Raw genomic sequence first — 13,526 nt, forward strand, 5'->3', positions numbered from 1 at the left:
GCTATGCTTAAGTCTTCAGTTAGAATTTTTTTTTTTAAGTAATCGCCATCTTGAAATGAATTGTACCAACCTTCCTGTTCATTGTGTCTTTGAAGACTCTCACTTCCTTCACAAATCTAAAATGGGAATATAAACAAACTATAAACCCTAACTTTAAAGCAAACATCTCCAACATGCAGCTCGACAGCGTGCACGTGTGGCAACGGGTGGCGCACAGCCAAAACAAACCAGGACACAATACAGACAGACAGTCAACAAAGCACCGCAGGACAGGCAGACATAATCCAAAAGATGTTGAGATTCAAAAGGGCACAGCTTGTCCAGCAAGGGAAGCAGTGTGACTGTGCAGTATGACTTTGATGACAATGTCACATTCCTTGGCTCACTGTCAGTTGATGCAAAGCCCAGTCCATGGATGACAAATGTAAAGGTGGACAAACACAAAGACATGTTTAAAATCGAAACTGGAGCAAATGTCACCACAGTCCCAGAAACATTGTACATCCAGGGCCAATTTCAGTAGGCTGGTGAAGGCTACAAAAGATCTGCATGGGGCCAAGAGGTTGTTCACAGCCACTCTCAGTAAGAACAATAAGAGTACCAAGGAGGACATTTATATTGTGAAAGGGCTGAGCATGTCACTGGTGGGCAGAATGGCTGCCATGCAGCTGGTCGCTGAAGTGGAAAACATCAGCCTGGATTTCAAAGGGACTGTAAAAAAGTGGACTAGGAAAAATGGAGGGTGAGTAAAACATTGTACTGATCCCTAGGGTGCAGCCTTTTTCCCCTCTCGAAGCCCAGGCACATCTCCCTCCCTCTCCTCCAAAGGTTAAAGAGGAGCTAAATAGAAATGGAACAAGAACAGCAAGGGGGAGGAGCCAACAGAGTGGTGTGCACCTGTGGTGGTGATGCTCATCTGGGGAGCCACACAGAGTGAATAGGAGGAAAAACCGCAGATGGCACTGTCACATCTGCAGGAGGCGGGAGTCACGCTCAATTGCAAGTGTGAGTTCATTGAGGCATCAGGGAGTGCCGTTAGCGCAGAACCTGAGAAGCACTGGAAGACCCAAACACTCAACCACTCGTCTCTGCTGATTCATCCTCATTCAAAATGGGCGCCATCCTTCTTCAGCAGCACGCATACGCAGGATAGTAACTTGTGGCATATGCTTTGAGAACTCTCAGAAGCAATTGAACAGCGATACACCCAGATCGAGAAGGAGGCACTTGCCTCAACATGAGCCTGTGAGAGGTTTGCAGGAAGAGAGCTAAGCAGTCGATGCTGTGGCTGGGCCTCTGCAAAGAGATGTCAAAAATGCTGGAGAACTGTGACAGGTGTGCCTGAGAGAGAACATATCTCAGAGAAACTGCGCTACCAACCGAGTTCCATCAAATCCGCGGTCCACTGTACGACCAGATCTGTTCCAGACAGAAAACAAACTCAGGATACTTTGTGAAGTGACAACACTAACATCCACGACATCAGAAGCAGGGATGGAGCATTTTAAGTCGACTATTGCATATCACAGGATACCAGAAGTACGCTCGGACAACGGACCAAATTTTGTATCCAAGCCCTTCAGAAAGTTTGCACAGGATTGGACCTTTAGATGTGACATCCAGTCCCGACTTCCCACAGAGCAATGGAGAGGCAAAACAGGCTCGAAGGACAATTAAGAGTCTTCTCAAGAAATCCCAGGATCCTTACCTCGCCCTCATGGCCTCATGCGCTGCTGCTCCTCCGGCAAATGGATACAGTCTCACGGAGCTCCTCAGAACAATTATTCCTGTCATTCAATCCCAGCTCAACCCAGGATGTGCAGACATTGAGATCTTGAAAACAACAGAACAAGAATACCGACAAAAAACAGCGACAAAACTACGATCGCAGACAAAGAGCACATGAAATGCCGTACCTGCAGTCTGGAGATCAGGTGTGGATCAAAGAAATGTTCGAGAGCAGCACAGTCGTGTCTACAGCTAACACACCAATATCCTACATTATGAGACTCCCAGGGGCACACCCTGCGAAGAAACAGATACCACCTCTTGCTGACCCCTGGGGCATCTGAAATACCAACTTACCTGAGACAACATTATGAAACACTGCTCCTGATGCAGTGCATCCAGCGCAACGGCAGTCAGCAGACTCCAGTGTGGGGAGAGACGTTTTTCCACCAGAATCAGGGTGCCTCCGGTATGCCTGAAAGAACTTTGTTTGTTCATAGAAAGTAGGAGCAAAAATAGCTGAATGCTGCAGACTGTTTTGTGTTTTGAAATGTTAGTGTTTATTGATGCACACACTTCAAATGTTTCATTGTTTACTCAAGCACTTATGTTTTAAGGAGTTTACAGTTAGTTGTTTACAGTTAGAACATTGTCATATAAATTTACGTTACATACATGAGTGATGTGCAGAGCTTTCTGTCTGCACCATGCACCACATTATTATAAGTATTTTTTGGCATAAAATCCCTTATTTCAAAAAACATTAAGAAATGCCTTTTCATACTAACTGGTCTACATAAAATACAAAGAGTGAACAAAGCAATGGGGAGCAACTCAGCCGTTCAAATGTGAATCCCCAAGGCAAAGTAAGTTAATGCTGTAGCTGCATAATGTGGATGCTAGCTGACTAGCTATGGCTAACTAACTCATGTTTGGTTAAGGGTGGCGAGCGAAAAACTCAAGTGGTGCATGAAAAAAAATCAACTAATATTGCAGCCACTTTTAAAATAACAAATTGGTTTCATCTTTATAATTTATACTTTTTCAAAAGCATGACAGATGAAATTTGTCTACAATAAGTCTTAGCACGAGGTCATTGGCAGGGGGGTAAAAGTGTGAGCTTAATATCAAAGCCACGAAATTTAGCCTAAAGCACAACCTACAGATTTTACATTATTGCGTTACACCTTAAATGGAAAAATAATTAAAGCTATGATTTGAACTCACCTCCTGGCGATGTAGAGTTTGTTCAGCGGGGAAAAATTCCTCACACTCGTCTCGCATGTTTCTTCGTCGCAGTAACTCTCCGCCTCGGCCGTTGTCAGGCACATTAATTCCTCTCCCTCCACCAGTGGATGTTGTCCTTTCTTTTTTTACCACAAAGTGTCTGTTTTAGTTTGAATTCCAATGTGTGATTTATCTGCACTGTATAACTAGTGGATGCTTCAAACTTGACATGGTTTAAAGACAGTTTCTCAAAATTCGCAGCTACTATTTTTTTTCCCCTCGCTCCCACACCCCGTCTTTTTTGCTTTACTTTTTCTTTCAACTGATAACTCAAAAAAAATCAAGTTCAGTCAACAAGTACAGATCTGACAAAGATACCAGAGTCAACACAATAACTAACTTTCAAAAACTCGTATGGTCAATTTCAAAATTCCAAATTTGTCAGAGCTCTTTGAGTTAAAGAAAAAAAAATAAGCGGATATAACTAAATATGGCTGTAATGTTTTACAATAAACTTCTGAAAATCAGGTCAAAATATCGAAATCGGCCAACGGAGGTGAGGAAGGGATTAGAAACTCTGCAGATCATACAGCTGCATGGCCACCCCCAACCTCCCTTTGAAATAAACAAATCTAAATTGAATTATACTCATTTTAATAGGTATTCTTCCTCCTTTTTTTTGTTTCCATTGTATTGAAATTGCTATAGAGAATCATGGATTTTAGACGGAATTGGTATTGACAACAAAAATTTGCCATCGTGACAATCCTTAAACTAAGGACTTTCAGGTTATGTACTGTATTTGCCTTCAGCATCCATGCCTCCAGACTCCCCTCAACATGACTTTTAGAAAAATAAAAACAGATCAAACAATGTCCCATTAACTGCCAAAGAACCTGGCAGAGTCATTAACAAAACTGGTATATTTGTGGTTAGCTTGTCGTTTTCCCACAGAACCTACAGCTTAAAAACACAAACACACTCTCTCTCTCACACACACACACACACACACACACACACACACACACACACACACACACACACACACACACACACACACACACACACACACACACACACACACACACACACACACACACACACACACACACACACACACACACACCGAGCCTGCAGCTTCACGAGACATTTTGCTGAGTTTCATTTCAACCTGGCCTCTGACGGTTTGAACATGGCAATGCAGCCTGGAGGCAACAAAACTGCACAAAGCAGAGTACAAGAAAAGACCGAAAGTATGCATGATGCCTGGTATGAACCCTAACACTGAACATGAAAACACAGACAACAGCATATGGCACTAATCCTGAGCCAACAATATGAATTCAACTGTTCAAACACAGTGCATTCCCTGGGGTTTTACTTGTAGCTACAAAGTATGGGTGGTATTACTACAAGGCAGACTAGATTCATTGCATCTGTGTGAATTTTTTCATCCACAAAAATAAATTACTATAAAAGTTATTTGTTTTTAACCTGTCAAATTGTTTTACTCGAATGATTTTTCTACCTTAAATTATTTTGTTAAAGGAGTACCAACTCTGCTATTCAAAATATATTACGGTATTGTTCAGTCTGATAGCAAAAACAGATTAGTTGAGGTTAGCTATCAGGTCAACTAAACAACTTTAGTTAAATCAATAAATCATATTCTTAATTAATAAATCAGCAAAAGACATTTACCAGCTACATTAATCTGGTGTATTTTAGCTAACACCAAAAAAAGGGGGTTAGTTAATGATTCAGATCAGCAGCAACAATCTCACATTCCCTTTTGGTTTTGTTCAGCTCTAATTTTTGGTTAATCTTAACAGATAGTTTAGGTTTAAAACATTCTGGTTCAGGTTAATGGTTACTTAATGGTTAGAAATGAAATACCAAGGGTCGCACTGACTTAGCTAACACTTAACTAACACTTTGTATATTTTAGCTTCAGTTCAATGACACAGTGGATCAAGTTTACTAATGTTTAACATTTTGGTTCAGGTTAGTTGGTTCAGTTCATAAACTAAACTGTTTTGTGTTGGTTTATCAGCTAAACGTATTTCGCCCAGGTTTACTATAAGTTTTTTATCCCGGTTAAGTCTAAATCTTCCAATTAGTAGTTAATTGAAGCTGGAATATGAGCCTTGTCAATTAAAGGTAAATGTCTCCAATTTAGTACTATTATAATTCCTATCTCTATATGTTTAATGCTCTAAAATGTCATACATGGAATAGTTTATTTGCTTTTTAATGCCCAATTTACTGTTTTGGGAGGCATGCAACTTACAAGCCCAATTTACTGTTTTGGGAGGCAAGCAACTTACAAGCCTGTAAACTGATCTTAGGGTACATGATCTTCCTGCTTGTATTGCACACACACACACACACACAAACATACCTCAAACAGTACAGCAAGTGCTGTGATTCGGCCTCTGGCCTGGATGGTTTCTTCTAAAGAGTTGAACCGATGCGCCTCATAACAGTATATCTGCATCTATGGGAGTAGACAGAAATATGTTAAGACGAGCAGTCATGTACAATCTGGTCAAACCATTTAATTTAGATTGACTTTCCTTACTAGTAGTTTTTAAATATGATCAAGAAGTGTAGTCAGATTGTCATATTGGCCTTTCTAAAGTAATTTAATTCAAGGCATGAAGGTTTATATACTGAGTATTTTTGTGAATAAATATGCCATAAAAGTTTTGATGTTCCTTATCTGCCAGTTAATAAAAGCTTTGCCATGCATTTTTAGAATATGGACCTATGTGTGCTTATTTTCTAATCAACTGCTATTTTAAGGAGCAACTATAGCTCAATTCCTTTAATCCGTTTGATTTGTATACATTTCTGGTTTAGGTATTGCGGTCTTGAAAAGTCTGAAAAAGCATTAAAATTAGTTCCCTCAAAAATTTTTTTACTTAAAAATCTAATATTTTTGCTCGTCTGCCATAGGTAGTATTAGTAGGTATAAACCGTTTTACAGGCCATCAAGTGACATTACACATAAAATAAAAGTGGTGGTAACAGTAGATTTCCGTGACCAAAAAACTGCAGCAGGGCCAGACGTTTTCAGGTTCTTCTAAAATATATATTCTTTAGCAATTGGTAGAGGGTTTTTTTGCACATTAAGACAAAGTGTCAGAATCCAATGCAATGTAAAAATTTACTGTATATTAAAAGACAATAAAGAAATATGGAAGTTGGTTTCCATGGAAAACACTGACAAAAATCGCTGGGGACCCCACTTATATACCTAAATTAACCACACCTGTATTGTGGGGCTTCAGATCCACTCTATTTTGTATTTAATTATCTTCTGATGATTTTCACCATTGTTCACCGATTACAGCATTACACTTCAGTACATTCTTTAGTATTTTTGGGACTTTACACAGAGCCGAGATGAAAAGTGTTCTTTAATTTCTTTCCATTCCCATACAAATGCTTCAATCTACCATTATTTCCAGAATTTGGAAAAGTAAATTGAAAATTTGCATTTTTAATGTACCATTATTTGCAGAGCTCAGAGAAGTAAGTTAAAATAGATGGATAAATAAATGGTTTATAATGCCTTATAAATTCATTCAAACCTTGATCACACCTTGATCACACTATTCAAATGATTACTGTTATAGGATTATATACCACGAGATTGTGCTGCAGTAGGCTGACATGTTAATTTGTTTAATTATATAATTAGGAATTTGTATACACTGCTTAGAGGTACTAAGAAAATGTGATAGTTCTCTGCCATGTGGCAAGGCAAAGCAAGGCAAGTTTATTTGTATAGCACATGTCAACAGCAAGGCAATTCAAAGTGCTTCACGTAAAACCATTAAAAGCAACAAAACATAAGGCAAAAGAAAAGGACATTTAAAAACAATTAAGAACAGTGATTAAAACATTAAAAACAGTCCTTAAAACATTAAGCAAGCTAAGAAATAGAATAAAAGTTACAGTGCAGTTTAAGACATCCTCAAATCTGGTTCAGTGAAAGGCAGCAGCAAACAGAAAACTCTTTTGTCTTGATTTAAAGGAGCTGAGGGTTGCAGCAAACCTGCAGGTTTCTGGGAGTTTGTTCCAGATATGTGGCGCATAAAAACTAAACGCTGCCTCTCCATGTTTAGTTCTGACTCTGGGAACAGAAAGTAGACCCGTCCCAGACGACCTGAGGGGTCTGGATGGTTCATAAGGTAGCAGCAGATCAGAAATGTATTTTGGCCCTAAACCATTCAGTGCTTTATAGACCAACAGCAGGATTTTAAAGTCGATTCTTTGTTGGACAGGAAGCCAGTGTAAAGACATCAAAACTGGAGTGACGTGATCCAGTTTCTTGTTCTTAGTGAGGACTCGAGCAGCAGCATTCTGAATCAGCTGCAGCTGTCTGACTGACTTTTTACAGAGACCTGTAAACACACTGTTACAGTAGTCGAGTCGATAAATGCATGGACACGTTTTTCCAAATCCTGTTGAGACATAAATACTCTAATCCTTGATATATTCTTCAGGTGATAGTAGGCTGATTTTGTAATTGTCTTGATGTGGCTGTTCAAATTGAGGTCTGCATCCATGACAAGATTTCTGGCTTGGTTTGTGGTTTTTAACATCAGTGATTGAAGCCGAGCGCTGACTTTTAATCTTTCTTCTAAGGCACCAAAAACAATTACTTCTGTTTTATCTTCGTTTAATTGAAGAAAAGTCTGGCACATCCAGTTGTTGATTTGTTCAATACATTTACACAGCCCTTGTATGGGATTATAGTCCCCTGGCTAACCCTAACCCTAGTTATGTAAATGTATGTGTCGTCTGCATAATTATGATAACACACTTGGTTGTTTTCCATAATCTGAGCCAGTGGAAGCATGCAGCTGTTGAACAGAAGGTGGTCTCTATTGTTTTGCCGTCATACTTGATGACTACAACCATGAAACAAGCATCAAACTGAATTCTATGTGATATTATAAAGGTCTTGAAAAGTCTTGAATTTAAATCGGTCAACCCTATAGTCACTCTGTGCAGAGAAGTATTAAGGAGAGATACAATTATTGAAGTTTTGTTTTCCTGGGAAGTAATTATTGTATAATTAACTATCAAACAAAGAGTATCAAAAAGGTTTACACAGCAGGATGTTTTTTTATTTACACCTCTTCATAAAACATAGACTTGATGCGTATATAACATTTAACATGTAGGACATGACTTGGCTAAACAGTCACATAAAATGTCTTACCTCTAAAGGGTATTTGACTCCATCCAGACTGTGTTCCGAGCCCTCTGAAGAGGCGTTGCAGCGCCCCCAGTGAAAGGTGATGCGCCCCACCTTGAACTTTGACCTCAGACCCCCTCCACTGACATAGAACTCCCCATCCACTTTGACCTCCACTATTAAAAGAATATACAAAAGACATGAGCATATATAGTAATGTGTGATATGTTACCATTACATGACAAAATGTGTTAAAAAAAAAAAAAACGACTTGATTTTAATATCCAAGTTTGTTTAAGTAAATCATCATCAGAAAACAACTTTACCAAATCAAATCCACCTACTGCTTTTAAAGCTTTTAAAAGTCAACTACAACACAGCCTGAATTCTCACAGAAAATGATGCAATATACACGCAAAAAAGAATATAATGAGCACTATATAATACTCCAGCAGCACCTTTGTTAGACCATCAGATAATGACTGAATCAAGGAGGCCATCATCTTTAGTTTGGTCTTTGTTTGACTTGACAAGCCCCCCCCCCCCCCCTCCTAGTCCTTTCATCTTTTGTATATTTTGGCACGCCACTTTAAAAATACAAAAGGCATGTGACTAATGTTTTGTAGGGATTATACCTATTTTCATGTGAGTGCAAGAACAGAATTCAGTCTTTGAAAAGTCATTTAACTGCTGAATATTGACAAATCAATGACTATTTGCTTTTGATACCTTTGTATTTATTATAACACTTTGATCTGCATGTGGTTGGCCACCTTTGTGCACTCTCTGTGGTCTGTGTGGGTCTCTTAAGCTTTTGTGTTATATTTTAAACCTGTCTAAAATCTCATTTCCCCTCAGGGAAAGGAAAATATTGACTCAACTTGTTGGTAATTCAGTCTTGTTGAAAGGTTTATTTGCACTTTGTCAGAGGCATCATTCACCTCTTTTTCTGAAATTGACATTGTGCCAATGTACTCCTGACTGTCCAAGAGATTCATAAAAAGTGTATATGGAGGACAGTCTGTCCTGAACTTTGATTAGGATCAAAGTGTGTGCTGAACAAACAGATTTAAGTACAATCAACCTTAACCATGCTCACATTGTCCACCAAATATCTCCATTAAATGAAACTGGTGGCTCAACAACAACAACAAGGGGACAATTCATATTTCAATGAGAATCCCCTTGCTAAGAAGCCCTGGACTCGTCCATTTTGAGCTTTTGGAAAGGCGAGGTAGGATCCCTCGTCTACAATTTCACTGAACAATTACCCTGAATGTACAATGTAGCTTATTTTGTTTCCTACAAGTAACCGTATCCTTTACAACAGGACATTTTGCGTGTCAAAAGACCATGATGTTCAGTATCTGTCTGGGAGAAACTGTCATTTGAAAAACAGAAGGTCAAGGAATGAGAGAAGGAAAATGATGGCTATAGTTTGATTGATGGAACCTAGACAGATGTTTCTTGCTAAACATTTTGAAGCCCACAATATTATTTTTAAAAAATTAAAAAAATAAAAAATTCTGAGCATAATGGCAACAAGCAGAAAGGACCCTTGTTTCATTTTACTTTAGATTTATTTGTAATTAGCAGGGATACATCATGCAAAAGTTACTATTTTATGATGTAATGGTGGAATGAGCTCCCCAACGACATCAGGACAGCGGAAACTCTGTACATCTTCCGCCGCAAACTAAAAACACACCTCTTCCGACTTTATCTTGAATAGTAGAACTTTAGTAGCGCTTAAAATGGCACTTACTGATTGCACTTTGTAGTTTGGCTTTCTTGAAGAAATTGTATTTTCTTGATTCTTGTTGTTCTGGGTTTTGTACCCTCATGGTTGAAATGCACTTATTGTAAGTTGCTTTGGATAAAAGCATCAGCTAAATGAAATGTAATGTAATGTAATATGATTCTAAAGTGCAATTTAATATTCAAGCCCTAAATGTGATGTTAATATGCAAGAAAATCTAATTCACAAAAACAATAAATAAAACCACATTCAGATTGGTCTTTAAGACAAAGGGCCAGGTTAAGGTCTCTGGGAAATAGTTATTTAGGCAAATTGCCCAACCATGTCAGTAATCAAATCTTATTGTCAGATTTCTGACACCATCCAAACATCTAGCTGGTGGAATAGAAATAGAACAGAAAGGTACTTTATTCATCCGAACTTGGAAATTCACATCCAGCAGCTCGCAAACAAAGATATATTGATCCAAAAGAGAGAAAAATAAAATAAACAACCAATAAAAGTCAGTTAGTGATAATTGTGGGCCAAAAACACAAGGATTACCAAAACAAATCAACACTTCAATAAATAAATTAATGAGTAAAATGAGGAATGCCTATGAAAATATGTTGTAAAGCCAACTTGCTGTGGGATCTTCTCAACCTTACAGAGTGCCTAAAAGGGCATCTGCCAGGATGTTGCATCGAGGGTGACTGGTATTGTCCATTATAGCCAGTGCCTTGCTTGGTATCCACCTCTCCAACGCTGCCCCCACTGATTCCAGAACTCTTGTCCTGTCCAGCCACCAATGTTCTTGTCAGCCATGCTGTCACCCTAGCATACTCCAACATAAAAAAAATGACATTTGCCACCACTGACTGGTAGAACATGAACAGTTTTTCACTGGAGACATCAAAGGCTTCCCTTGGAAAAATAGCCAGCTCTGCCCCTTTCTATGGATAGCCTCTGTGTTCAGGGACCAGTCCAGTTTGTAATTCAGGTTACCACCACCAAGGTGGTAATTGTCTGAATACACACCACAAAAGCAGTGTCATGAACAACTCAGCGTTGTAATTAAAGTTTGCCTGTGTACATTTTCAACAGAAATGGTGATAGAACAGTTCCCCGCAGATCCCAAGTGCTGCTCACTAATGCGGCAGGTCTTCAGCCTGACAAACTATGGGTATCCTCTCAGGTGGTCTATGATCCAGGAGGTGAAGAAGAAATCCACACATCTTTTTAAGCTTGTCTTTAAGTATGGGGGGTTGAATGGTGTTAAATGCACTTAAAAAAAAATCTGAGAACATGATCCTCACATATCCAACTGGCTGATTCAGGTGAGGAAATACCAGGTGGAGCATGTAATGTACAGCATCATCCACTCCTAGATGTTCCCGGTATGCAAATTGTAGTGAGCCAAGTGCATGTTCTACATGCAATACTTGAAGGCAGAGAGGCAGCCGCTCTAGGGTCTCAACGATGTGTGATGCTGGATCCACTGGTCTGTAGCTGTGTATTTTAGCCAGATGTCCCTACTTTGGTACCAGACAGGATCTGTTTCTACACAGAACTGGGATCCTTGCAGATTCATGTTGAAGATCCTTAGGAGCGGCTCAGCCATTTGGACTGCAGAAACCTTAAGCAGTCTTGTACACACAACATCTGGGCCAGCTGCTTTTCCTGAATGCAGCCTCTTGAGCTCTGCCCTCCACCTCATCTGTCGTGAAAAACAGGGTGAGGGTCCCCGGTGTGAGAGAGGTTACACCAGCAGTCTTAGGGCAGTACCAGTTTAAGGTAGATGGTGAACGGGAAGCTGCAGCTGAAGTGGTGGGAGAGGGAACATTTGGGGCAGTCATATTCTGCTCTGCCGGCTTCAATCTCCTCTTCAGCTCATGTTGCACAGGTTTGAGCTCTTCCTTGTCTCCATTCTTGAAAGCTTAATTTATGTGGTCTGGAATATGTCAATGTAACTGGTAATCCAGACTTTGTTATTTAGAAAGCAGTGAGCAGTCCTTGCTGCTCCAGCAATAACCCAACAAAAGTTAATGTAGTCCAGAGTGCATTCAACCATCCTATCAAAATCCGAGTCCCTGCCATTTCCCTGTGACTCCAGTAGCACATTCTAGTCTGTACATTCAAAACAGCTGATCAAACAGTTGCTGTGCCTCTGGTGTCCGCTTCCTAATTGTGCAGGTGATAGCACGCTGCCTCAGCACACAGGGTTTCTAAGATGGCTGAAGAAAGACCAGGGGCCGTATTCACAAAGAATCCTAGAACTGAAAGTTACTCCTAGAGACGAAATTCTAAGAAAATTCTTAGAATTGTGATGATTTACTTAGAATTTCCTTAGAAAGTTAAGAGGAAAATTATTATTCACCCTTAAAACTGTTTGGGGCAGAGAGAGGACTTTAAAGAAGCTTGAGAATTTCTTCAGCAGAGGAGAATACTGCCAAAGTACAACAAGGAAGGGAGAAATATTCTTCAGACACTGAATGACCACGAGTTAATGAAATGGTACAAATTATATCATGCGGGGATGATGTTTGTGGTCGATACCATTAAAGACACTCATATCTCCCACTCAAAGCATTAACGCCAAAAATGAAAGTAATCGCTGCACTAAGATATTTGGCAACAGTAAAATCAGTGATCACACAAACAGAAACACCACTTACAGCCTAATATTGAGACACAGTTAATTTGATTTCTACTGGATGTCACTGTGGCGTCTCAAGAAAAGTTTTTTTTTTTTTTTTTTTTTAGATCAGCCAGTCACATATTTCCAAAGGATGTGTCACACCTGGCAATGGGGTCAATCACACCTCCTCTAAGATAAGGGTTTCTGTTCCTTTGTTGCTCAGAGTTGCTCTTAGAAGTTTCCCAAAGCACTCATGAGCAAGACCCCTTGCTAGAAGTTCTTTGGCTAAGTTAGAAGCTCTCTGAGAGGATTCTAAGAATATTTGTGAATACGGCCCCAGATTGTGATCTGATCTGCCAAGTGGTTGTAGAGCTGAAGCATTGCATACAACAGATCAAGAGTGCTGTTTTCCCTTGAGGGACAGTCCACATACTGTGCAAAGCCGGTCAGATGGGAGGTGAGGGTGACATGGTTAAAATCTCCTGATATTACCCTCGGTACATATTACGTCTAAGACCGACAGCCAAAAGTCCAATGTCCTAGCAGCAGATCTTCTCCTTCCAATTATTATGAACAGGGTCACACCATTTATTGTTCACAAACAAAATCAGTCCTCCACCTTTGTTTTTTCCACTCGCTCTGACATCTCTGTCCGCTTGCATCGTACTGAAGCAGGCCAAATCCACACAGGAGTCAGGGATGTTGTTGTTCAGCCAGGTCTCCATGAAACACACAGCTGCACTCCAGGTATGCCCGATTACTCTACACAAGTGCCTCTAGCTTGTCACACTTGTTATTCAAAGAGTTGACATTACCCACGATGATCAATGGCAGCGAAGGCATATTTCTCCATCTCTTTGACTTTAACTTAGGCCTATTCCCACACCCAAGGTATGTTCTCCTCAGCTCCATCATGATGTGATGTTTAACTCCAACTTTGGTTCATTGCAATGCAAGGAGATCCTCCCTCATGTACACAAAAA

General features: G+C 39.8%; 1 protein-coding gene across 3 annotated transcripts in view; it reads right to left on the bottom strand.

The window, feature by feature from the left end:
* Window positions 1-13,526, bottom strand: part of ptprz1a (protein tyrosine phosphatase receptor type Z1a) — a 152,902-nt gene that overhangs the window by 74,192 nt on the left and 65,184 nt on the right. For all 3 annotated transcript variants that reach the window (XM_069718725.1, XM_069718723.1, XM_069718722.1), the window contains exons 4-5: window positions 8,192-8,343; window positions 5,357-5,452 (exon numbers count right to left, since the gene is read on the bottom strand). In XM_069718725.1, coding sequence (XP_069574826.1) covers window positions 5,357-5,452; window positions 8,192-8,343 — 248 coding nt within the window. The remainder of the gene's footprint in view (window positions 1-5,356; window positions 5,453-8,191; window positions 8,344-13,526) is intronic.

This window comes from Brachyistius frenatus, unplaced genomic scaffold (assembly GCF_029030835.1).
Source record: "Brachyistius frenatus isolate BFR_SWC_R1_liver_20210118 unplaced genomic scaffold, ASM2903083v1 Contig_197, whole genome shotgun sequence".
Taxonomy (NCBI): domain Eukaryota; kingdom Metazoa; phylum Chordata; class Actinopteri; family Embiotocidae; genus Brachyistius; species Brachyistius frenatus.